This window comes from Cheilinus undulatus, linkage group 8, assembly GCF_018320785.1.
Source record: "Cheilinus undulatus linkage group 8, ASM1832078v1, whole genome shotgun sequence".
Taxonomy (NCBI): domain Eukaryota; kingdom Metazoa; phylum Chordata; class Actinopteri; order Labriformes; family Labridae; genus Cheilinus; species Cheilinus undulatus.
The window spans coordinates 53,705,234-53,732,135 of NC_054872.1; the positions used below are offsets into that span (position 1 = coordinate 53,705,234).

At 41.8% G+C, this 26,902-nt stretch overlaps 2 protein-coding genes across 2 annotated transcripts in view; one reads left to right on the forward strand and one right to left on the reverse strand.

Annotated features, from left to right (window-relative positions):
• Positions 1-11,969: 11,969 nt before the first annotated feature.
• Positions 11,970-24,854, reverse strand: dcst1 (DC-STAMP domain containing 1). Its single transcript, XM_041794173.1, has 14 exons — positions 24,714-24,854; positions 24,489-24,602; positions 20,073-20,147; positions 19,871-19,999; positions 18,501-18,640; positions 16,123-16,294; positions 15,911-16,054; positions 15,430-15,551; positions 14,572-14,729; positions 14,395-14,494; positions 14,182-14,277; positions 13,893-14,045; positions 12,325-12,441; positions 11,970-12,109 (listed from the first exon to the last, which is right to left on the reverse strand). The coding sequence occupies exons 1-13, from the start codon at positions 24,775-24,777 to the stop codon at positions 12,415-12,417; spliced, it is 1,494 nt and encodes a 497-aa protein (XP_041650107.1). The 5' UTR covers positions 24,778-24,854; the 3' UTR covers positions 11,970-12,109; positions 12,325-12,414.
• Positions 16,315-26,902, forward strand: part of dcst2 (DC-STAMP domain containing 2) — a 36,224-nt gene continuing 25,636 nt past the window's right edge. The window contains exons 1-2 of the mRNA XM_041794172.1: positions 16,315-16,418; positions 24,848-25,035. Of these exons, the coding sequence (XP_041650106.1) occupies positions 24,935-25,035 (101 nt within the window). The 5' untranslated portion in view covers positions 16,315-16,418; positions 24,848-24,934. The remainder of the gene's footprint in view (positions 16,419-24,847; positions 25,036-26,902) is intronic.

Below are 26,902 nucleotides of genomic sequence, written 5' to 3' on the forward strand. Positions count from 1 at the left end.
GACGGCGAGTCAGCCTTCAAAATAAAAGTCTGTCAAAGTAAAAACCGGTAAAAACATAAAAACACGACGGAGAAATTCATCAGAACTTTGATTTAATTTATAAAATAACGTCTGAAAACCTCAGAGCAGCTGAGAGGATGATATTATCTCTTATATTTTATTATCAACATGTTTTTGATATAATCACCGAAGAAGACGTCAAATATATCCAATAAATGTAGAGAGAAGCTCTCAGAAGTCTCAGTGACTGTTTCAACTAATAAAAAACAAATAAAATAAAAATAGATATCAAATAAGTTTGTGCATGTGAAAAACAATCAGCCTGAACAGCTGCATGTTTCTCTGTAGTCAGTTTATCCTGTTCTGATAAGTCAGAAAAGTGGCTGCTGCTGTAATATCCAACAGGGGGAAATGTGGTTTGATTTTTACCAGAATCAAAATTTAAAATCGAGGTATCATGACCACCCTGATCCCTATCCTACTCCAGTGGTGGTCAACTGGTGGCCCAGGGCCCACATGTGGCCCTGCTCCACACTCAGTCAGTGTAAATATAAAAAACTGAAAACATGAAGGAAACTTGATCAGATCAGCCATGTTAAAAAATAAACCTGTATTTGTGTTTCAGCTAAAACTAAAATGTGTTCTCTTAACTCAGAAAAATAAAAGTGAAACAGCTGTTTAGGATTTTTAAGCTAACATAACGTTTTCTTTTTTCCAGCCTTCAGATCAGTGGTTTTAAAAAGTGTCAAAGCTTTATGTGCATGTTTCACTGCATTTAGACGCACTGAACTCTGCACCTTCTCAGTGAAACACAACTCTCAGCCTTTCATAAATATTTGGGAAACGTGCCAACGGCTTTAACCGGACAGATATTTACTGCAAACAGCAGCAGCTGGCAGGAGAACATGAACAGAAATGACTGAATAAAAAACCTCCAACCACCGCTGACTGGAAGGAAATGATCCAGGACATTTATATGAAGGAACAACTCTCTGAGAAAGAAAGGGAAAACATTAGAACAAGTGGAAACTACCCCAGTCTGAAGGGACGCCACCAAAGGTTATTATAGTTAACTCAAACTAAATAACTGGAATCTAAAAACCATTTTAGTAAACTGAAACTAAATAAAAACGGAGCTTTATAAGAAAAAACAAACTAAAAACTAAATTCTGTGCTGACAAAACTAAAATGAAATAAAATCAGAGAGAATCTCCTTAGTTTTAGTCTTTGGCAGCAGCAGACGGTCTGACATGAACACCAGGCCCAGAGAGAGTGAAGGGGTCTGATTCCTGAAGACTTCACTCACTGGTGAATTTTAATAATCTAACTGTGATTTTTTCACCCAACATTGTGATTTAACATGTAATTATTCTTCAGGTTCCTCATCTTATAAACCATTCTATATTACAACACACATTTACATCGAATCGCCCAAAATCTACAAATAAATGTTCAAAAATTCTAAGAAAACAACTAAAAATTAGATAAACCTGCTCCACCACCTAAAAAAATCAAATCAAATTCCCCAAAAATTCAAATAAATTCCTCAAATTTTCATAAAAATACTAAAAAAATCAAATCAACTTTTTAAAAATTTACAAATAAATTTCTCAAATTTTCATGAAATTACCTAAAGGTTTCAAAGCTAACTCCCCCAGAGATTTGAATCAAAATTTACAAATAAATGTTAAAAATTTCCATAAAATACCTAAAATTTTCTAAACAAATTTCCAAAGAAATTCAAATTAAATTACCAAAATTTAAAAATAAATTTCTCAAATTTTCAAGATACTTTCAATTTTCAAAGCAAATTTCCCACCAAAATTCAAATCAAATTCCTAAAAATGTAATAATAAATTTCTCAAAAAATTTCTGAGCAGAAATCCCCAAAAATTCAAACCAATCTAACAAAAATGTCTTAATGCGATTATTTTGTCTTAGACTGCAAACTTGATCTGAACTGTGATGAAGGGAGTGATGATTTCATTGATTTCTTATTTTGAGGAAGACAAAAATATACAAAAACAAGGAAAGTAGGAACTTTAGTCAACTATCCTAGAAAATACTGACACTTGAATGTTTGTATAATGTGTAGAGTAAAACACCTCTGCTTAAAAAGAGTATAAAACTGCTATTTCAGAACAGAGAGATATTTCACCCTCTGCGGTTTTAAAATTGTAGTCGGTCACGCTGTGATTTCATCTACATTTCTATGAATTTCCCAGCCCTAATACAAACATAAAAACTGAATAAATTAAATGAAAAGTGAAGAGACCTTTGGGTCTGGTCCTTGACAGGTGTCCCATATCCCCCAAAACTAAAACTCATAAAAACTACACTAAAATTATTTTTTTTTTTTTCAGAATCTAAACTAAACTGAACTGAGAAACCAGCAGGAAAAAACTCATAAAAACTAAACTAAAATCTAAAACAAAAGGTAAAACTAAATGAAAATAGAAACTAATGAAAATTCCCAAACATATAACCCTGATGCCACGCTCTTAACCCTCCTAATATTTACTACCCTCTGGTCACCTTCAGGGCAAAAATGGACCCATACAGAAAAACGGCCATTTAATCACCATGTATTTCTTTTATAAATCTCTAAAACAACTTCAGACCTGCTCAAAAGTACCAAACATTAAATAATCTTCAGAATTTTAACCCTTTAAATGCCAGTTTGGTTATTTGAAATATTTCACCTTCTACTACAAAACAATAATTATTTTCCATAAAACCAACAGTAGACAGACGGGGCTGTAGGGGTGATGAGAGTCTTGGATGGGTCAAAGATTAGCAACAAAACTGATCTGATTGCATTAGTATTTTCAACGTAGAGCCAGATTTACCCTCTGAACACCTTTGAGGCAAAAACGCCCCCATTGACTTCCATTAAAACCACATTTTAAACTCGCTGTCACTGCAGTATAAAACCACGCATTCTTTAATGTCAGCATTTCATTTTGAAGAAATCTAGTGATATTTGACATTTTTAACGTCTTCCAACAGATTCAACCATTTTCCCATTGTAGGCCGATGCATGAAACTGTATAAAAAGAGGTCTGCTTTGGGGAATACTGTGATTTATTTTCATGAGATCTCTGGACTCAAGGACCTGATAAGACCTGGAAGAGGAGACAGACAGACTAGATCAGTGGTTTTCAAACATTTTTCACCCAAGGCACACCAAAGGTTAAGCCAGAATCTCAAGGCACACCACATTAAACCAATAAAAACAGGCTTTTTAAATAATGTTGCAGTCAAGGTGGCCTGTAGGGGGAGATAAAAGGGAGAGTTTTCTGGGGCCCAGCCAACTGGGGGATCATGGAGATGGAAAAATTGGGCAAAAAGTGGCCAAACAATGGGTTAAAAATGGCAAACAATTGTTGAAAGTGTCAAAATAGTGGCAAAAATGTGACCGAAGCCAGATAAAGTTCCTGCAAGTCGGCATTCTGCTGGTTGAGAAAAAACGGATACAAAGTCATTTTCTTCAAAATGATCATCTTTCGTTTTTTCTTATTTTATGTAAGTCCGACATTTAAACTACTCATTCGATGAAAAAAGTAACACAGATGTGATATTTAAAAGCGTTAATTTTGTGTTTTAAAATGCCCTGTTTTCAGAGATGCTGCGGGGAGATTGAGGGGAGGGGAAACTGCTGGGTGATAATTGGCCACTCAGTCTGCCATTGTTCCCAGTTTCGCCCATTGAGATGGACAATATCAAACACCGCATGGCTCAAACACAACCCCCCTCGGCACATAACTACAGATGTTTCTAGTTATCACCTTTATCAACAAGCCTCAAGATGCACCCTGCAGCGAAGAGAAGTAGAAGAGACGATGAAGAAGCAGCAAGAATTATCAGCAGACTGGGGAGGACTTCAGGATCACTCGACAGTGAAAGTTTGATGAAGACGGATTTCCTATGGGAATATTTTGATGAGCGTCACCAGTCCGATTCCAGTCCGCTTGGTTTGGGTGGACTTTATGTAAATGTGGCTCTGTTGTTCACGCCCATTACCTGGCCTGCCTGAAGGTAGAAAAAGTCCTGAAACTTTGAGCCTGGTTTTCTCAGAACAAACAGGAACTAGAAGTTAACATTCAAATGAGCATATCTTTGTAAATATGCTCAGATTAAGGTGTACAATAGACCGTTAGAAAGCTTGGACTCTACGCTTTCATAATGTGTAAAAACTCAAAAATGACCTCTGATGACTTGCAGAATTTTTTTAGCGGGTTTGGTCACAAATGGGTTACAAGTGGCCTAAAAGGGTTAACTGTTGTAAAAAGGTGGTAAAATGGGTTAAAAGTGATAAAAAGTGGTCAAACAAAGGCTAAAGTGGGTAAAAATTGGCAAAAGGTGGCATTAATGGGTTGAAAGTGTCAAAAAGGTGGCAAAACAGATCACAAGTGGCATAAAAGTGGCAAAAAGGGTTAAAGTTGCAATAAGGTGGTAAAAAGGGTTTAAAAGGGATTGAGGAGTAAAAATAGCCAAACAATAGCAACATTTGCTGAAAAGTGGCAAAATAGTGGCATCTTATAAATATTTAGGTGTACACCTGGATGATAAGTTGGACTGGTCTAAACACGTAGACTTCATCTACAAAAAGGGGCAGAGCCGCCTCTTTGCCTGAGAAGACTCCGACCAATAGACATCTGCAGTAAGATGCTGCAGATGTTTTATCAGTCTGTGGGGGCAAGTGTTCTGTTTTATGCTGCAGTCTGCTGGGGAGGCAGTGGAAAACACAAGGATGCAAGGTGTCTGGACAAACTGGTTAAAAAAAGCTGGCTCTGTGGTCAGAATCAAGCTGAACTCAGTGGAGGATGAGGAGGAGAGACGCACAGTGAAGAAGGTGGAGGCCATTCAGAGAAACATGGATCGTCCACTTCATATCTCCCTCAGTGAGCAAAGAAACAACGGCGGTGGACGCTCCGATCCCTGAGCTGCAGGACAGAAAGATTTAGAAAATCTGTCATACCATCAGCTGTTAGACTGTATAATTCTACCGTAAACAGATGAGACTCCAGACCATGGAATTTCCCTGCAGGGATAAATAAAGTTATTGTATTGTATTGTAAAAGTTTGCAAAAATGGGTTAATTGTGGCAAAATGTTCCAAAAAAGTGGCAAAAGTGGGCAACAAGACGTGGCAAAAATGAAAAAAAAAAAAACAGAAAAATGGTTTAAGCTGTCAAAAGAACCAATCCAATCAACCCAAAATTAGCTCGCCATGCTTTTCAGCTCTTAATGAGGTAACTGTTAGCCAGGACGCTAGCACCAATGCTACTGACCCAACTCACTGATACCGCCATAAAGCCCAGCTGGGGAGGGAACATTCTCTGGGGTTTTGTGGACAGGCCTGCTTACAGTAACGTTTGGTTGTACAAGCTCCCAGGGATCACCTAGACCTGCCTCACCATTTGAGACCCACTGGACTAGAGCATCCTCTGGTAACCCATCCCACTTTACTCTGTCTATAAATGTGTATTCTGAAATATTCATGTTGCCATGGTTACCCTGCTGTCTACTGTTGGATGGGTTCATTAAACACAAATATAAAAACAAAGTAAATAAATCAGAGTTGTGTAAATGTTGAAGCCCTCGGCCGTCAGTAAAGCGTCTCCACATATTAGATGGAACCTGAAAACCTAAACCGGTTTAACCCCTCAGCTGCTGACCCACAGAGTCCAGGTGGACTCCAGGCGATGACACAAACTGCTAATGTGAACGGATCCAGGATCAGGTTTAATCAGCCAATGAAGCGGAGCTGCACGTGCCGCGGCTGAGGATCAGCTTATATAACGCCGCTGTACGTGTGTGTAAGCTGGTCGTGTGACTGACATAGCTCACACATGTAAACACGGTCAGGTATGTTTGGATTAGAGCGTATAAGTCCAGAAGTTTATTCACCGTCAGCTCCTTTAAATCTACTGTCTTTAAATCTATGACAAACATCTGTGTTAGCAGAACCAGGGTCCCTGAAGGCCTCTAAAGCCTCAAACGCCACTGAACTAAAGGATTTTAAAGGTTCTAAAGGTCTGCGCTTGTTGCTGTTACAGCTGATCAGATTTTATGATTTCTTTTTATTCTTTGTCCTTTTTATTTGTGGAGGGTTTTTAGGTTTTTGATTAAAGAATATAGATGATACAGATTATCCCTCAGAGTAAAATGTTTTTATTACTGATCTGATGTTCCTGTTGTAACTCTAATAATCAGCTCTACATGTGAACAGAGGTAATCAATAAACATGTTGAACATGGACACAGAGGTCTTTAAAGTCCTTAGACCAGTCCAGACCTGAGCAGAAACCTCAGTAAAGATTCAGGTAAACCAGGACTATACAAGGATCCTAAACTCACTGAAGGTCTGATGTTAAGAAGAATCTCATCCACAGTTTAAACATGCACCTTTATTTATCTCAGCCTTCTCTTCTTCTACTGCTTCAAAGTCTGCAGCAGGGGGCGGGACTTCCTCTCTAACTGGGGTCGTAGTGCGTCTCCTCTGTGTCAGACACTTCCTGTTGTTGGTGAATACAGAGACCAGGCCCACATCTCATCAGGCGCTCAAAGACCTGCAGGACACGATTCAATGGGAACGTATAGAGAAGGTGAACCTGCTCAGTCTGATCCACATAAAACAGTCTACATAGTTCCTCTAGAGCCTGGACCTGGTACTCAGGGGTTTTAGTGATGAGGAGGACGAAGACCAACATGAAGGACCACCTTCTCCATTAACATGACATTACCAACAACCCCCTTAAGAACTACCAGGGTCTACATGATGACCCCCTTAAGAACTACCAGGGTCTACATGATGAGCCCCTTTAGAACTACCAGGGTCTACATGATGACCTCTTTTAGAACTACCAGGGTCTACATGATGACCCCCTTAAGAACTACCAGGGTCTACATGATGACCCCCTTAAGAACTACCAGGGTCTACATGATGACCCCCTTTAGAACTACCAGGGTCTACATGATGACCCCCTGTAGAACTACCAGGGTCTACATGATGACCCCCTGTAGAACTACCAGGGTCTACATGATGACCCCCTGTAGAACTACCAGGGTCTACATGATGACCCCCTGTAGAACTACCAGGGTCTACATGATGACCCCCTGTAGAACTACCAGGGTCTACATGATGACCCCCTTTAGAACTACCAGGGTCTACATGATGACCCCCTTTAGAACTACCAGGGTCTACATGATGACCCCCTTTAGAACTACCAGGGTCTACATGATGACCCCTTTTAGAACTACCAGGGTCTACATGATGACCCCCTTTAGAACTACCAGGGTCTACATGATGACCCCCTTAAGAACTACCAGGGTCTACATGATGACCTCTTTTAGAACTACCAGGGTCTACATGATGACCCCCTTTTAGAACTACCAGGGTCTACATGATGAGCCCCTTTAGAACTACCAGGGTCTACATGATGACCCCCTTAAGAACTACCAGGGTCTACATGATGACCCCCTTAAGAACTACCATGGTCTACATGATGAGCCCCTTTAGAACTACCAGGGTCTACATGATGACCTCTTTTAGAACTACCAGGGTCTACATGATGACCTCTTTTAGAACTACCAGGGTCTACATGATGACCTCTTTTAGAACTACCAGGGTCTACATGATGACCTCTTTTAGAACTACCAGGGTCTACATGATGACCTCTTTTAGAACTACCAGGGTCTACATGATGACCCCCTTTAGAACTACCATGGTCTACATGATGAGCCCCTTTAGAACTACCAGGGTCTACATGATGACCCCCTTTAGAACTACCATGGTCTACATGATGAGCCCCTTTAGAACTACCAGGGTCTACATGATGACCCCCTTTAGAACTACCATGGTCTACATGATGAGCCCCTTTAGAACTACCAGGGTCTACATGATGACCCCCTTTAGAACTACCATGGTCTACATGATGAGCCCCTTTAGAACTACCAGGGTCTACATGATGACCCCCTTTAGAACTACCATGGTCTACATGATGAGCCCCTTTAGAACTACCAGGGTCTACATGATGACCTCTTTTAGAACTACCATGGTCTACATGATGACCTCTTTTAGAACTACCAGGGTCTACATGATGAGCCCCTTTAGAACTACCAGGGTCTACATGATGAGCCCCTTTAGAACTACCAGGGTCTACATGATGACCTCTTTTAGAACTACCAGGGTCTACATGATGAGCCCCTTTAGAACTACCAGGGTCTACATGATGACCTCTTTTAGAACTACCAGGGTCTACATGATGACCTCTTTTAGAACTACCAGGGTCTACATGATGACCCCCTTAAGAACTTCCAGGGTCTACATGATGACCTCTTTTAGAACTACCAGGGTCTACATGATGACCCCCTTAAGAACTTCCAGGGTCTATATGATGACCTCTTTTAGAACTACCAGGGTCTACATGATGACCCCCTTTAGAACTACCAGGGTCTGAATGAAGCTGGGTTTTAAAGTTCTCTCTCTGTTTAACAGACTTTGGTGAATACTCTACATCTTCTTATGGGTTCTGATTATTTAGTCGTCATCTCTACTAAACTAGGGTTGAGTTTTGACTTCTTATTGTCTTCAGACATCAGTGGGTCTTGTCTCTACGTCCATGTTTTATACAGACCATGGTCTGATCTCAGCATGTAGCTTCAGTCACATTATAATCTAATAATTTATAATCTGTGTCCAAATAATGAAATAAACTGATCAATAGCAGCAGAAATACTCACCGAGCCTCTCCTCTGGTCCTCACTGCTGATTGGTTCCCTGTCAGAGGAGGAAGTTCTTCTCTGGATCTGAAGGTTGTAGAGGAACAGAACCCGCTTCTTCTCCCTCTGATGAAAACACAAACACGGACATGTTTACGTGTCTACAGCGATCTCTCCTCTCTAATATTTTCTAGATTTTCAGGCCTCAGAGGCCCAGCTTGTAAAAACTCCATCAGCAGTTCCTCCATCAAACACAACCACCACCATTGTTGTTGACAAACCTGGTATCAGGTTCAGACTTTCTTCATCCTAGAGGGCCATTCAGGTCCACAGTCTACCAGTCTCTTAAACATTCCAGATCATCAGACTAATGTTAGTAAATTTATATCAGACAGAGATAACCCGAGTAAATAAAGTCAGAGTTTAAATGATGGTTTCATTATTCAGGGTAAATCCATCCAAACCTCCCTGGTCCTCTGTGAGACAGTCAATCCCTCTAACCCTGATACCTGGATGTTTGTGAGAACTGTCAGTGAGTCTTTCTCATTGCTGCTGAGGAATGTTGTCCCACTCTTTCATTCAGCCACATTGGAGGGTTTTCCAGCATAGTAGACCACTCCAGAACCTTCATGTAGTCTTTAGTCCATTCAGAGGTGGACTTGCTGGTGTGTTTGGGATCACTGTCCTGCTCCATAACCCAAGTGGTCTCCCACTACCATCACCATGTCTGTTGTTCTGAGGTTCTTCTGATGAAATGCTGGGTTAGTCTGACTCCAGATAAACGGGACCAGACCTTCTAGAAAGGTCCTCTTCTGTCTGGTCAGTCCTCAGAATATTCCCCAGAAGTCTTGGGGATCATCAGGATGTTTTTAGTCAAATGTGAGACGTGCCTTTGTGTTCTTCTGGGTCAGCAGTGGTTTTGGTCTTGGAACTCTCCCATGATGCCATTGTTGCCCAGTCTCTTTCTTGAATCATGACCTCTGACCTTAGCTGAGTCAGTGAGGCCTGCAGGTCTTTAGATGTGGTTCTGGGTTCTTCTGGGACCTCCTGGATGAGTCGTCTATTGTTGGTAGGCCGGCCACTCCTGGGAAGGTTCACCACTGTTCACAGTTTTCTCCAGTTGTGGGTAATGGCTCTCAGAGTCCCAAAGCCTTAGAAATGTCTCTGTAACCCTTCAGACTGACAGATGTCAGTGACTTTGTTCCTCATCTGATAAACATGATGTGCCTATCAGAAGGGCTGATCAATAACAGCTAGAATAATTATCAGGATTATTTTGATTGATAATGAGATCAAAATTATTAAACATAACTCATACAAGCGCTCAGTGAACTTAAACTCTGAAAAACAAAACATACATTAACATAAATGGGTGAAAAACAAACTTTATCTTGTTGTGTGACTTATGATCCTGTTTTAACGACTGTGTGGACACAGAACTGTGACTGAAAACGAAACTGACTTAAATGCCCAGCTCTCACAGTGGTGACCAGTACAACAAACATCTGCAAAAATGAAGGATTCCCAAAGCTTGGTAACACCTGAGGTGGTGTATAACGCCAAATATACTCACTGTATAATGCAGGGGAGGTTCTTTTCTACTTGACATGGATGATTCTGTGTTAAATTTGACGAACTGTCCCTTTAAATGTTAAATCTGTGTCATTAGGACCATCAACAACATGACAATGCTCTCTCTCTCCCCCCGTGAGTGTCTCTCTACCACCTGCTGTGTTTTAATGCTCTTACATTAATCTGCTCTCTGATCAGATTTACTGCGGCTCACACACTTTAAACACACACACACTGTTTGTGTGTAACCTCCTCCTCGCTGAGAGACAGGAAGTGAGCTCACAGCGAATGTTTCTATTGTTACTCAGAGGTCTTTCTATTGTCATGCTGACTAATCCTCCTCCTGATAGACGCTTTAATTCCATTTATTTTAACATCCTTTAAGACCTTAATGACTGATCCTGTTTAAACTTCTAAAAGCGGTTTTACTTTCCCTCTAAAAGACGCAAAAACTGGACCTGTGCCAAAAAATAAGGTCCAAAGTCATTCAGTGAGTCCAGGCCATCAGCACCTTGTTGAGGACTGAACACACCTGTACAGATCCAGCCTGCCGGGTCAGGGGTTGGAGGTTGGTCCAGTACTGTTCTGGTCTCCTGATGGCCAGCGCCCATTAGTGTGTCTTTAGTCTGTATTTATGATGGCTCCGCAGGAATGTTTGACTGCTAAATGGCTCTTCACAGGGATAATAAAGTGAACTTTGACCCTGACTTGACTGGTTTCATTTCTGGGTTTTTATTCTTTATTTCAGACAAACTCAGGGTCTGTCTGATCATTAGAAAACCAACTATAATGAGTCCATCTAAGAACGCCCTCAGGTCTCAGAGTCCGGTCTCAGACAAAAAATTATCTCAGGAAAAAGTCCTCAGGTTTCAGGAAAGTGTCATCCACCCGACAACGCCTGTCCTGATGTCTGTTTTCCCATAAGGGCTGACCACTTTCATCCTCCTTTTTCTTTAGACCTGACCCCTAATGTCCTGAGACCTGAGGCCATTTTTTCTTCAGACCTGACCCCTAATGTCCTGAGACCTAACACCTTTTGTCCTGAGACATGACCCCTTTATTTCAGGAGATGTGACACTTTTGTCCTGAAACCTGAAGCCTGTGTCTCCTGACATCTGACCCCAATTGTCCTGAGACCAGACTCTTGTTGTCCTGAGACCTGACTCTTTTTTTCCTGAGACCTGACTCTTTTTTTCCTGAGACCTGACTCTTTCTGTCCTGAGACCTGACTCTTTCTGTCCTGAGACCTGACTCTTTCTGTCCTGAGACCTGACTCTTTCTGTCCTGAGACCGGACTCTTCTTGTCCTGAGACCTGACTCCTTTTGTCCTGAGACCTGACTCCTTTTGTCCTGAGACCTGACTCCGTTTGTCCTGAGACCTGACTCCTTTTGTCCTGAGACCTGACTCTTTTTGTCCTGAGACCTGATGCTGTTTTTCTCCTGAGATCTTGTTAATCCCAGGTAGCCCTGTCCTCACTCCCCACCCTCTGGTCCCTTGTACTCATAGTGGAACTGTGATTTCCTGAATGAACATCATGCTGGTTAAGAAGACTAGATAGTAGACAGTTAGACCGTTAGGAGGATTTTTACAGGGGTTTAGAGTAGGAACATTTTCATCATGGATAGGTTTGAGACCTGTCTAACAGACCTGGAGCCCAGGTGTTTGTACCTTTGGGTGGTAGAAGGCGGCAATGGCGCGTCGGAGGCGGTTGGTGTAAACCTGCAGGCAGCTGAAGACGGCCAACAACAGCACACAAAATACACAACTGATGTACACACCAGCAGAGAGGGAGGAGGGGGGAGACGTACAGACTGGGGAGAGAGAGAGATGATGTCAGTGACTCTGTCGCCCCCTGCTGGCTAAGTTTGATGTCACATATGTCCAACAGTATGTGGACATCATCCTGTGGTTTGAATGTTGTTAATGGTTGGATCTTCTTTCTTTTTATCTGATGACATCATAACCACAGGACCTTTAACTGAGAACAGCTGATCAAATCCTCCTGCTGGGCTCCTGTGTGACCTACTTTGGTTGTCGGTGTGTATGTCCAGGACGGACGAGCTGTTGAAGGCCGAGACTGTCTTCCTCAGGAGGCGGGCCATCATTGAGTCTCCGTTTACTTGGATGTCCACCTGGTGACTACCTGCAGAGAGGAATTCATTACCCAGAATCCCTCAGAGAGATGAGCTATTGCTGTGATCCCATACTACAGCAGCCTCTCCCAAACCTGAGTATGCCACAGCCCAAAGAGAACCCTGAAATCTTTGAGGGCTCACCAAAACCCTCATAGAACCACCAGATTTAAAGAATCCATCTTTATATCTTTAGTTTATATAAAGAATAGCCTTTTAAAAGCATTAAAATAATAGAAAATCTTTAAAACAAAGCCTTCACAAAGTACAAATAACAAGCCCCAAAAGATTATAATGTTTTTAACAGGCACCTGCAAAGTCACCTACAGTTTCTTTACTAATGATCATCTACTCTGTACAAACTCTGGGACCCTTCAGATGCCTTCCTAGAAACCTTAAAGTCTCTGAAGGCCCTGATAATTCTTTACAACTGTGGTGTACCGTAGTGGAATATTTAACAGAGAGACACCAGTTAATCCAGTACCAGTTAAACCATGACACTGGTTCTGGACATCAATTTCTGTTTCTTGTTTTCTGAAACTGAAACTTAAACCAGGAGCTGATGATGCTGATCCTTATCAGCTGCTGTCATGTGCAGATGTAGGTTCATTCAGATTGTGGCAGAGAGTGCAGCTACCTAGTCCACCAAGGACATCCTCAGGTCTCAGAGTCACGTGATGGATTGAAAAAGAGTCAGGTCTCAGGTAAAAAAGAGGTCAGGTCTCAGAAAAAAAGTTGTCAGGTCTCAGAAAAAAAGTTGTCAGGTCTCACAGTCAGGTGACAGATCTATAGAGAGGAAAAAAAGGTTTCAGGTTGCAGAAAAAAAGGTTTCATGTCTCAGGTGAAAAAAGGGGTCAGGTCTCAGAGCACAGAAAGAGTCAGGTATCAGGAAAAAAGGTTTCAAGTCTCAGGTAAAAAAAGGGGTCAGGTCTCAGAGAACAGAAAGAGTCAGGTATCAGCAAAAAAGGTTTCAGGTCTCAGTTAGAAAGAAAAGGTCAGGTCTCAGGAGAAAACGATTCAGGTCCTAAGAAAAAAAGGTGTCAGGTCTCAGTCAGGTGACTGTTTTAAAAGGAGTCAGACATCAGGAAATAAGGTTTTGGGTCTCAGGTGAAAAAAGGTGTTGGGTCTAAAGAGAAAAGATGTCAGGTTTCAGGAGAAAAAAGGTGTCAGGTCTAAGGTGAAAAGGTGTCGTGTCTCAGGAGAAAAAAGGGGTCAAGTCTCATGAAAAAAGGTGTCAGGTCTCAGGGGACCCAGACACCTTTTTCCCTGAGACCTGACCCCTTTGTTGTACATTAGATCTCACACATGACTCTGTGCCCTGAGTTTAGACCTGATCCCGTCTGTTACTTCTCCCACAGTTGACACAAAGGAGGGATCCCTTCGCCCCCCTCGATGCCTCTGAATGTTCCTAGGGAAGGTGAAAGGTCAAAACAAAAATCAGCGCTGTAGAGGGCGCTGTGACCTGGACTTCAGTGTGTAGGTCTTTACTGGTCACATTGAGCTGGGTGAAGGTGTGTCTGCTGACGATGTCCAACACGTGGAACAGAGAGAAGTCTACGGTGAGCAGGACGACAGAGAGCAGGAAGACAGAGAGGACCTGGAACACACCTGATGTCTGAACACACACACACACACACACACATCCAGCACTGTGAAGACGTATTCCCAAACTCACTGGACTAGATGAAGTTTATCTTGGTCCGTCCATGAACCTGTTTCTGTACGAAGACTGGTATTTTAATAGAACCCACCACTTGTTTGAGCTCCTCTGGGTGGATTTTTAAACTCCAGGGGTTGATGATCTTCTTCTTCTCTGATTGGTTCAAAGGCAGCAGGTGGCGCTTTCTCTAAACATCAGAACACAAAGAAGATTAAAAAGAGGAGAGATCTGCTCCATACAGCGGATTAACCATACTTCTCCAATAGCAGCAGATGATGATGATGATGATGATGATGATGTTTACCGCTCTCCTCCTGTGGGCATCGATCTGTCTGAAGTAGGTGGTGATGTAGACATTGTCGAAGCGGACGTCCCTCCGGTATCGCCTGAGGTACCCAAATGCTCTGAGAGGAGATAACGGAGGAGGAATGAGAGGAGTCAGCATGACTCGGCAGAATCCTCCTGATGTTTCAGGTCTTACTGAGTGAAGATGGTGATGAAGGTGAAGGACAGCAGCAGCTGAAGGATGTCCAGCAGCCGTTTCACCGTTCTGTTCAGCGTCTCCAGGTTTCCTCTGACGGCCTGAGTGAACTCTTCATCCAGCACAGATCCATGCAACACCATCTGCTGCTGCTGCTCCTGCAGAAGGTCAGATCTCAGATAAGAAAGGGGTCAGGTCTCAGAGTCATGTGACAGATCTAAAAAGAGTCAGGCACTGGGAAAAAATGTGTCCGGTATCAGGAAAAAAGGGGCCAGGTCTAAGGAAAAAAGGGGGTCAGGTCTCAGAAAAAAAGAGTAGGGTCTCAGGAAAAAGGTTCAGATCGCAGGACAAAAGGTTTCAGGTCGCAGGATGAAAGGTTTCAGGTCGCAGGACAAAAGGTTTCAGGTCTCAGGATGAAAGGTTTCAGGTCGCAAGATAAAAGGTTTCAGGTCTCAGGATAAAAGGATTCAGGTCTCAGGACAAAAGGTTTCAGGTCGCAGGATGAAAGGTTTCAGGTCACAGGATAAAAGGTTTCAGGTCTAAGGGTAAAAGGATTCAGGTCTCAGGACAAAAGGTTTCAGGTCGCAGGATAAAAGGATTCAGGTCTCAGGATAAAAGGTTTCAGGTCTCAGGGTCAGGTGATGGATCTAAGGAGAGTTAGGTATCAGGGAGAAAACGTGTCAGGCATCAGGGAAAACGTTTCGGGTCCCAGGAAAAAAGGATTCAGATCTTAGAGAAAAAAGAGGTCAGGTCTAAGGAAAAACATGCTGCTGCTCCTGCAGAAGGTCACACAGCGCTCTATAAAGGTCTGCTTGTCATGATATCTAGTCTGAACTGGGCTTAGAGGGACCTAGAGACCTGCAGAACCAGCTCCGCCCTGAACTCTCTGGACAGAAGGTCGACTGAAGAGTTGAGCTGGTCAAAGAGTGGACCGAAGTTTCCCTCCACAGGAATCTGCTCTCTGCACCACGGCGTCATCACTGAGAGAAAGAGAAGATGAAGAACAATGGCGTTCATCCTGCTACCACGGATGTCTTTGATACTTTAGAGACGCCAACAACGACCTTCCTACGTCCACATCTGCCCACAGCTCAGAGGATGCTGTCTCATCTTCAGACCTTTAGGACTTTTAGCGTAAATTTTGTTCAAGTTCTTGTGGTCTGTCTTCAGACAGCAAACATAATTTTTTGTGGAAACTACTTCATGTTCAAAGGCGAGGATTAGGTTTTAAATCTATCAGGGTCTACTGATCCCAGAAACTGAAAAAGAGTATCAGACAAAAGCTCAGGAGGAAAACCCAGCAGCAGCTCAAGTAAAAAAAAAGTCTGTGACCTCTCACCTCTCATGACATCACACAGGAAGTGGAACTTCATGGACACGCACAGGATGTGGCTAATGACAGGGACCGGGATTGCCTCCATACACTCCGCCCACCTGAGGCTGAACCAATCAGCACAGCGCTGCACGCCCTCGTCCACCACACCTGGGTCAAAGACAGGCAGGTACAATCAGAAGCCTCATGATGAATATAAATACGTCTAGTTCTCTCACTGTCGCACTGCATCATGGTCTTTGACATGAACTGCTCCTGTGTGCTGTTGGTGGCGGTGGCGTGTTTCTGTTTGAAGAGGTCATATCCGTACTGAAGGACAACTGCATCTCGGATGTTCTGAAACTTCCTGCTGACGCTCAGAGCCTCCGACTGAAACTCGTCTTTATCGTCCTGAAGAGGAAACAAAAAAACAGGAAGGACTGATAAACCCGCCGATCAGTGGTTTGATGGATCATGTGGCTCAGCTCAGTAGGGCTGCTTTCTCTTCATCTACAGCCTGTTGCACCAGCTGTGCGTAAGTTCTGCCTTAAGTTCTGGTGTAAAGTCCACACTAAACCACTAAACCCTACGCTGAAACTAGTTCAGTTCTAACTTAAGTTGTGTTATTGTTCGGCTGCACCATAGAGACGTAAGGTTGATCTTAACTAGTAGAGATTTACGTCCAAACTAACCAAAATATTATTGCAGATATGACGTATTCTCTGACTTTAACCCAGTGGTTCCCAAAGTGGGCCATGGGCCCCCCCAGGGGGGCGCGGCAAGGCCAGGCTAAGCAGTACCAGCTGATGACTTCAGGCCTGTAAAGGGGGGAAGTTTACTGTAGTCTCCTCAGATTCAGTGATGTTATCATAGTTCAAGTCCAAGACATTGACAGCATTTTGGTTTGGAGTGGAAAAGGATTGGTAGTAGCTCGGTACAAGAGCCTTTGTCCCACTTTTTCCTTTTGCATCATCCTACCTGTGTGAGGATGTTGCAAAAGGCTGGTGCATCTTTACAAAATTAAATCATAGCTGGACACTGAAAACGAACTGAGAATGGAAGTCCCACAGCTGCACCCAGGACGCAAAAAGATCCGTAGCACCAAATAAACCCACAATTGTCACTGGTATTATTGCAGGACTGGGTGTATAAATCTTAAAGATCCATATTAAGTTGTATTTCTCAGGGAATTGATCATCTTTAGAGAGTCAGATTTTTAAAACTCAAATTTTTTAGGTTTTATGCTGTGGTAAATTCTGAAAGAAAAAAAGGAATTTGTCACAAAAATTGTGAATAACGGTGTTTTTTGTTGTACATTTACATGTTTTTACATGTGGATACGTACAATGAGGGGTGGGGGGGGCCGGAAAATATTTTCAACTACCAAAAGGGGGCCAGTTGACAAAGTTTGGGAACCACTGCTTTAACCAATCACTGAAAAGCATTTTTTAACCCCGTGTTTGCTACAGATGCTAACTGCTATAAATAACATAACAACACTGATATGGAGTGGTGAAATCTCTAATAACACGAGATAACACAACAGTGGACGGTGGAAATGATCTCCGCTCATGGAAAAAAACAGCTACTGATCATGGAGAACGCAGTGCTGACTCCAAATTTCCGGTACAATCCTCAACTCCTCCTCCCCCTCCGGGTTATCACGTCTGTTAGAGCTACCGCTATGACAGCTGTATTCTACAGAGGACTTCACACCTAGGAGGGGTTAGGGGTCAGACTGAAGTCATGACTTATGCTACCCATACATCAGAAGACGTTGAAAAGATTTGGAAAAGACTCTGGAAAACTACCAGCTCACACCTGCTCACATCTAAAGACACGTTTTTAGAGTTTTTAGTTACAGCCTAGCCTCAGACTGACATTTTACAAAGACTGTGAATCTTGCAGGGTCACTATTTAAAAGAATACTACTAGATTCTTTTAGCAATTTTTTATTTGCAGGGCTTCTGCAATGTCAGCCCATCTCTTTTCCTTCGCCACTCTGTTGTGATATGTTGGACGATTCTCATGGAACAGGCTGGGCTGATCTGCCCACGGCTCCTCCAGCCGCTACTCTTTCTGGATGGTCCATATTGGTCGGGACCGTCGACGTTTCACTCCTGGTGTATCTTCTTCATCCACGCCGCTCTGCCGTTTTTGTGGTTGTTTTGACCGGCAGGTTTCCTGTTTCCGTTTTTGTCAGAGCTCATCTATTGGTTGGTGATAGTGTTACGTCACTGTGACTTGCGATCATATCAAACACGTTTGATACAGCGCAGATTACCGCCTTAAACTTAATGACAGAGATGACGGGAGCACGCCGTGACTCCAGTAAGACTCCTAAAATTTACGAAAGACTTTCAGTTTTTAGTCTGTGACTGTGAAAATCTTTAGGTGTCAGCCCAGCTTTACGCCTGCGTTGAAACTATCACAGCTGATGCAACACCTTAAATGTTAGGAGAGCGTAAACTCTGTCGTAAGTAAGAACTTTCGTTCAAACTAGGCTAGGTTTAAACTTACGCGCAGGTGCAACCCAAAGCTGTTCTTGCTGCCTTAGTTCAGAATAGATCAGTGGCTTTTACAGCCCCACTGAGCTGCCAGAGCTGCAGACTCTCACCATGAGCTCCTGTGTGATGAGGAGAAAGGGTCTGATGGCGTCTCTCCACAGGAGCTTGCTGTGATGAACCTGCAGGTCCAGGTTACAGCTGAGAGACAGAGCCGCCGTCTCCACGTTCCTCTGGATGTTAGAAAGAGGACCTGAAAGAGCAGCAGCACACAAATGCTCAGAGTTAGACAGGAAGGCTGATGACTTCCCTCCATGATCTAGAACAAAAAAGATTATCTCTGTCAAAGTTCAACTGTATTGATTCAACCATGAGGAATGATTGAAGCCCTACAGCAGGGGTGTCAGACTCAGTCACAGCAGGGGCCGGATTCTGGATTCAGGTCTAACCTGAGGGCCTAACAGGGTCCACATTTAACCTTAAACTGTCAACCTCATTTTCGCCAGTTATAAAATCTGAAAAAAAAAACCCCAAAAAAACAGAACTGATGATAAAATCATTTGGAAATTCCAAAAAGTAAAAATGTTAAATTTAAAGGCTCAAATCTGAGATAAAAATTCAAACTTATTAGTTCAAAAGATCAGAACACGATATCAAAATAGAAAAATAACGTTTTTAAGAACAAATATATGAGGAGAAAGTAGAAACCATATGTTTGAAAGGTCAAAATATGAGATGAAATTTGAAATCATGAGTTTGAAAAGTCAAAATATTATAAAGTTTTAAATTGTGAGTTTGATAGTTTAAAATATGGGATTAAAAAGCCAAAAATTAGGAGTTGAAAATGTCAAAATATAAGCTAGAATTCAAAACGATGACTTAAAAACTTAAAAATATGATTTAAATTAAAAATTGGGAGTCTAAAAGGTCAAATGTGATATAAAAATAAAAACTAGTTATTTAAAGTGTCAAAATATGAGAAAAAAATTGAAATCATGAGTTTAAAAGTCAAAATATGGGATTAAAAAGCCAAAGTAATGAGTTGAAAAGTATGACTTAAAATTTAAAATTGTGAAGTATGAAATGAAAGGCAGAATCATAAGTTTGAGTCGTAGTCTTGAGATGCAAAATTGAAAATATGAAATAAAACACACACAATAAAGTGGGTGAAAATGGGGGGGGGACTGTGAAAAAGGGAGGAAATTGGATCAAAGTGGTAAAAAATGGGTAAAAAGTTAGAAAAAAGAGCCAAAAATTGCCAAAAGTAGGAAAAAAGTGGTATTTCATGGCTAAAGGTAGCTTAAATGGGTGAAAACTGGTAAAAAAAATGGTGAGAAAGGGCAAAAAAGTTTCCCTTTTTTAAGGTTTTCTGGGGGAATGATATTTAAAATGAAGACATAACAGAGCCACAGGTTGAGTATCACTGATCTAGAACCTTCTGACACTACAGCATTCGTGCATCAACATTCTGGTGAGCTCTCACCCCTGCAGAGCACCGTCACGATTAACAGCATCAGGTAGGACCGCCCGCGGGAGCCAAGCATGCTGGGAAACATCAGGAGGACTGAACACCTGCAGGAGGAGGACAAGGCTCCGCCCACCGCGCACACACCTGGAACAGTTACATGTGTTTCAGTCGGGGTTTAGCAGAACAGAACTAAGGTCCGAGTCTGTCGTCATCTCACCGATGAAGAAACATCCCACTGTCAGCCAGAGGTCAAAGGTCAGGGGGAGGCTGTGTGAGACTCCGAGGAACAGAGCTGAAGAGGAGAGTGTGAGGGTTCATTCATTCACATCAACATCATCAAACTCTCCATACCTTCAGGTAAATAAACCATTAGATATACACTTCAGATTAAAACCCAAACATACCAGTGCCTGTTCCTCTACCAGTCTCCTTCTATCTCTGGGACCTTAGTACACCTGACTACTTCCTCCTGTCTATGTACCTGTTTCTCTACCAGTCTCCTTCTATCTCTGGGACCTTAGTACACCTGACTACTTCTTCCTGCCTACGTACCTGTTCCTCTACCAGTCTCCTTCTATCTAGGACCTTAGTACACCTGACTACTTCCTCCTGTCTACGTACCTGTTCCTCTACCAGTCTCCTTCTATCTAGGACCTTAGTACACCTGACTACTTCCTCCTGTCTACGTACCTGTTCCTCTACCAGTCTCCTTCTATCTCAAGGACTTTAGTACACCTGACTACTTCTTCCTGCCTACGTACCTGTTCCTCTACCAGTCTCCTTCTATCTAGGACCTTAGTACACCTGACTATTTCCTCCTGTCTACGTACCTGTTCCTGTACCAGTCTCCTTCTATCTCCGGGACCTTAGTACACCTGACTACTTCCTCCTGTCTATGTACTTGTTCTTCTACCAGTCTCCTTCTATCTCTGGGACCTTAGTACACCTGACTACTTCTTCCTGTCTACGTACCTGTTCCTCTACCAGTCTCCTTCTATCTCTGGGACCTTAGTACACCTGACTACTTCCTCCTGTCTACGTACCTGTTCCTCTACCAGTCTCCTTCTATCTCTAGGACCTTAGTACACCTGACTACTTCCTCCTGTCTACGTACCTGTTCCTCTACCAGTCTCCTTCTATCTCTAGGACCTTAGTACACCTGACTACTTCCTCCTGTCTACGTACCTGTTCCACTACCAGTCTCCTTCTATCTCTAGGACCTTAGTACACCTGACTGCTTCCTCCTGTCTGCGTACCTGTTCCTCTACCAGTCTCCTTCTATCTCTAGGACCTTAGTACACCTGACTGCTTCCTCCTGTCTGCGTACCTGTTCCTCTACCAGTCTCCTTCTATCTCTAGGACCTTAGTACACCTGACTGCTTCCTCCTGTCTGCGTACCTGTTCCTCTACCAGTCTCCTTCTATCTCTAGGACCTTAGTACACCTGACTACTTCCTCCTGTCTACGTATATGTTCCTCTACCAGTCTCCTTCTATCTCTAGGACCTTAGTACACCTGACTACTTCCTCCTGTCTACGTACCTGTTCCACTACCAGTCTCCTTCTATCTCTAGGACCTTAGTACACCTGACTACTTCCTCCTGTCTGTGTACCTGTTCCTCTACCAGTCTCCTTCTATCTCTAGGACCTTAGTACACCTGACTACTTCCTCCTGTCTACGTACCTGTTCCACTACCAGTCTCCTTCTATCTCTAGGACCTTAGTACACCTGACTACTTCCTCCTGTCTACGTACCTGTTCCACTACCAGTCTCCTTCTATCTCTAGGACCTTAGTACACCTGACTACTTCCTCCTGTCTACGTACCTGTTCCTCTACCAGTCTCCATCTATCTTTAGGACCTTAGTACACCTGACTACTTCCTCCTGTCTACGTACCTGTTCCACTACCAGTCTCCTTCTATCTCTGGGACCTTAGTACACCTGACTACTTCCTCCTGTCTATGTACCTGTTTCTCTACCAGTCTCCTTCTATCTCTGGGACCTTAGTACACCTGACTACTTCCTCCTGTCTATGTACCTGTTTCTCTACCAGTCTCCTTCTATCTCTGGGACCTTAGTACACCTGACTACTTCCTCCTGTCTACGTACCTGTTTCTCTACCAGTCTCCTTCTATCTCTGGGACCTTAGTACACCTGACTACTTCCTCCTGTCTACGTAACTGTTCCTCTACCAGTCCCTTTCTATCTAGGACCTTAGTACACCTGACTACTTCCTCCTGTCTATGTACCTGTTTCTCTACCAGTCTCCTTCTATCTCTGGGACCTTAGTACACCTGACTATTTCCTCCTGTCTATGTACCTGTTTCTCTACCAGTCTCCTTCTATCTCTGGGACCTTAGTACACCTGACTACTTCCTCCTGTCTACATACCTGTTTCTCTACCAGTCTCCTTCTATCTCTAGGACCTTAGTACACCTGACTACTTAACCTTAATTTTGAATTTTAATTTCATGCTTTGACTTTTTTAACAAACATGTTCGTCTTTTAATCTCAGATTTTGAGACTTTAAATGTATAATTTGACTTTTTTAATGTCAAAATCATCTATCATCTGTTCTTTTTTTCCATATTTCATCAGTGGTGAAAATCATGTTGACAGTTTCTGGTTAAATGTGGACCCTGTTAGGCCCTCAGGTTAGACCTGAATCCAGAATCTGGCCCCTTCTGTGACTGAGTCTGACCCCCCTGACTTTAGTTGTTCACTCTTCAGTTTCATAAATCTCAAAGTCTGTATTAAGAATTAATAATAAATCAATATTGATAGAAATCCCTAAGACATTTAGACAGTGACCATCGTGATAAAAACACTTATATTTAACGTTGTCAGTTTATTGGCACCACTACCAGAGCAACAGGTACTGAGCCTTACAGCAAATATAATAACTCTGAGCTTAAAGTAACTCTAGCAAGATGTTTGATTCAACAAACCTGAAGCAGTATTTATTACAGCGAATATTACTGTCAAAACAACCTCTGTTGATGCTAAATCACTTTAACCCTCTGGTAACCCTTGTGCCAAAAATGCACACTTAGTTGATATATATGCTTTTTTAACGTTGTCCTCTTTCACATTAATATGATCATGTTTTGTATTTTTTGTTCATTTTTGCAAACTGTAAAAATTCTGTCCCAGCCACAACAACCAGCCCAACACAAATAAACCTTTTTATAGCATTAATATCCCTGCTGTCTTTAGATCCATACGTCATTAAGGCATGAATCATGCATGTTCTGGTTTCTGGGCTTCATTTGAGAGTTGGGGCTTTACATTTGCACCGGGACCATTTTTTTACCCTGTGACGTCACTTTTACCATATATGGGCGAGGGCAGGAAGTACATGTTTGTTCCACCAGATTTCAGTGTTCTACTGCCCTCTGCTCCCTTTCTCACTAACTCTCTGAGGTTTGTTTGAGTGCAGATCAGTGTGTGAGTGTGTCTGTGTGTGAGTGTGTGAGTGTGTCTGTGTGTGGGTGTGTCGGGGTGTGAGTGTGTGGGTGTGAGTGTGTGTGTGTGTGAGTGTGAGTGTGTCTGTGTGTGAGTGTGTCTGTGTGTGAGTGTGTCTGTGTGTGAGTGTGTGAGTGTGTGTGAGTGTGAGTGTGTGTGTGTGAGTGTGTGTGTGTGTGTGTGTGTGTGTGTGTGTGTGTGTGTGTGTGTGTGTGTGTGAGTGTGTGTGTGTGTGAGTGTGTGTGTGTGTGGGGGTGTGAGTGTGAGTGTGTGTGTGTGTGAGTGTGTCTGTGTGTGAGTGTGTGAGTGTGAGTGTGTGTGTGTGTGAGTGTGTCTGTGTGTGAGTGTGTCTGTGTGTGAGTGTGTCTGTGCAATCATAAGAAAATAAGTTCTCTCATTTTCATGGAGGAACTTGCAAAAAAAAATCATTTTTTTGAGTGAAAACATTAAAAAAAAAACATTAAAATGAATGAGTATTTGACATTTATGGTTAGGGCTGAACTTAAATGAGAAAAATATGATTCATAACAGTAAAACAATTTTAAAATGTTTGATATTTCTAACATGATTTAAAGGTGTGCATTTATGCACAGAAGGGTGAAAAACCTGAGTATTTTAGAATAACTGACCTCACAGAAAAACTAATAATGTATTTTAACCAATGATGCTACTAATCAATGATGTATGCCAGGCTGCAGTCATCCATAAATAACTTATTCACTTTCAGTGTAGTATCTGAAAAAAGTCAATGTGTGTTTTTTTTCATGAAAAATGTTGTTTGTTTACATAACAAACATGGCAATTAAAGGGTTAAAAGATATGACAATTATTGAATATTTGGTATTTTTGTGAATGGCACAGTTTGATTAAAAATAAACTAATCTAAGTTTTTTATTGACAGTAATAACCCCCTGTGCATTTATGCACACTAGGAGGAAAATGAGGCAGTAACCTGTAGGACACCAGAGGGTTGGTAACCTGGAAGAATCCTGTTATTACTGTACCGGAAGTTCCGCCCCCAGTCGCAGCTACAGTAGACCTCCAGGATTAATGTGGGTAAACTACAGCATAAATTAATATTAAATGTACCGGTAAATATGGTCGTCACAGCTTAACATGGACCATGATTTTGCTGACCTCCCCGGCCCCGCCATAGCAGCCTTGGTTACCTGCTCCGCTCACCGCTCCAAAAAGCGCCCTGACGACCAGGTGAGCCACCTTAAACTCTCCTGATTGGCTGAAGAGGAAACGATGGACGGCGGGAGGAAAGATCCCCTCCACAGCTAGAGGACAAAAACGGACAGAGAAAGACGTTAACGGCCCCGAAATACTCGGTCTGTGTTAGCATTAGCATGTTAGCATTATAACTGATAAGGTTTTCTAACTGGACTCACTGCTGTGAGGAGGTGAAGATGATGAAGTGCGCATGTCAGGGGGAGTCTTCATCCCCCCACACATCTAAACACAGTTCTGAACAGAGTCAAACAGATAAAACAGGAACACCCTCTCCGGTTCTGCTGTCGTTTAGTGTCGACGGTTTGTCCGGTTGATGTTCTGGAAGGTTCCATGAAGTCTGAGCATGCGCCTGGAGACACACTGAGTAAAACAGGAGAGGATGAGGAGTGAAAACGGAACGAAACACCTGGGCAAATGTGCCGTCAACGTGCAGGTAGAAAGAGGCGGAGTCAAACAGGCTGTCAGAGGTATCCTGACCAGGTGAGTACAGGTGCAGGTGTCAGCTAGTAACGGAATAAACCGTCAGTGAGTTAGCACGAATGCTAGTTAGCTCTGCCAGTGTCTGTTTTCTTTTAAAATAGCAGTTAAGACAGAGATGGCAGGTATTTATTCAAATTACAGCAGATAAATCAGACAACATTAGCACTGCTAGCTAGCTGAGTTTTATTTTCATCAACTAAAACTGTCTGAACAGTTAGTCACTAAGACAGGCTAAAAACAGATATGTGCTGATTAAAAATCTAATGAAAGAATACAGACTAAAAACAGACTAAATTCTTAGCAGTGGACATTTTAAACCAGTAATATTTCTACTGTTCCTTTAAACTGTTTCAGTATTTCATCATGTATTTTTACACAAATTAACATACTGACAGTACATTAAGATGAGTGTTTGTGGGGAGCAGGTGGCCTAGTGGTTTAAGGCGCCCCATGTATGCGGATGGCCCGGGTTCGAATCCGGCCTGAGGCCCTTTACCGCATGTCTCTCCCCCGCCCTCATCCCTGTTTCCAACTCTATCCACTGTCCTCTAAAATAAAGGCACAAAAATGCCAAAAAATAAATCTAAAAACAGGTGAGTGTTTGCATTCATATAAAATAGAGTATGGCTGATTAAATTATCTTCAAGACAATAAAAAACCTTGACTGAATGTAAAGATTAAAAAGTCAGGATCTTTCTAACTATAAAGATATGAAGGACTATAATGTGACTAAAACTAACAAAGCATTTAGATCCAATAAATTAAAAAAACAGCTGATTTAGACCAATATTTACAACTATAGGCCAATATTTACAGCTCATATAGGCCAATATTTCAAGCTGATATTGGCCAATATTTAAAGCTAATATAGGCCAATATTTAAAGCTAATATAGGCTAATATTTAAAGCTAATATAGGCCAATATTTGAAGCTAATATAGGCTAATATTTAAAGCTAATATAGGCCAATATTTGAAGCTAATATAGGCTAATATTTAAAGCTAATATAGGCCAATATTTGAAGCTAATATAGGCTAATATTTAAAGCTAATATAGGCCAATATTTGAAGCTAATATAGGCCAATATTTAAAGCTAATATAGGCTAATATTTAAAGCTAATATAGGCCAATATTTGAAGCTAATATAGGCCAATATTTAAAGTTCCTATAGGCTAATATTTAAAGCTGATATAGGCCAATATTTGAAAGCTGCTATAGGCCAATATTTAAAGTTGATAGTGGCCAATATTTAAAGGCTTATATAGACCAAGTTTTAAAGCTGAATATAGGCCAATATTTAAAGTTCCTATAGGCCAATATTTAAAGCTGATATATGCGAATATTTAAAGCTGCTATAGGCCAATATTTAAAGCTGCTATAGTCCAATACTTAAAGCTTATATAGACCAAGTTTTAAAGCTAATATAGACCAATATTTAAAGCTTATATAGGCCAATATTTGAATCTGACATAGGCCAATATTTAAAGCTGATATATGTGAATATTTAAAGCTGCTATAGGCCAATATTTAAAGTTCCTATAGGCCAATATTTAAAGCTGATATATGCGAATATTTAAAGCTGCTATAGGCCAATATTTAAAGCTGCTATAGTCCAATACTTAAAGCTTATATAGTCCAATACTTAAAGCTTATATAGAACAATATTTATAGATAAATATTTAAAGCTGATATAGGCCAATATTTAAAGCTAATATAGGCCAATATTTAAAGCTAATATAGCCAATATTTAAAGCTAATATAGGCAATATTTAAAGCTAATATAGGCCAATATTTGAAGCGAATATAGGCTAATATTTAAAGCTAATATAGGCCAATATTTGAAGCTAATATAGGCCAATATTTAAAGC

Bases quoted from the DNA above. Each gene is read 5' to 3' on its own strand.
- dcst1 (XM_041794173.1), bottom strand. From the start codon at position 24,777: ATGTGTGGGGGGATGAAGACTCCCCCTGACATGCGCACTTCATCATCT. The intron at 20,000-20,072 runs GTGAGATGACGA...TAACTGTTCCAG, and splicing joins AGTGGGATGTTTCTTCATCG to GTGTGTGCGCGGTGGGCGGA. The intron at 14,046-14,181 runs GTGGGTTCTATT...GTGTGTGTTCAG, and splicing joins CAGAGGAGCTCAAACAAGTG to ACATCAGGTGTGTTCCAGGT.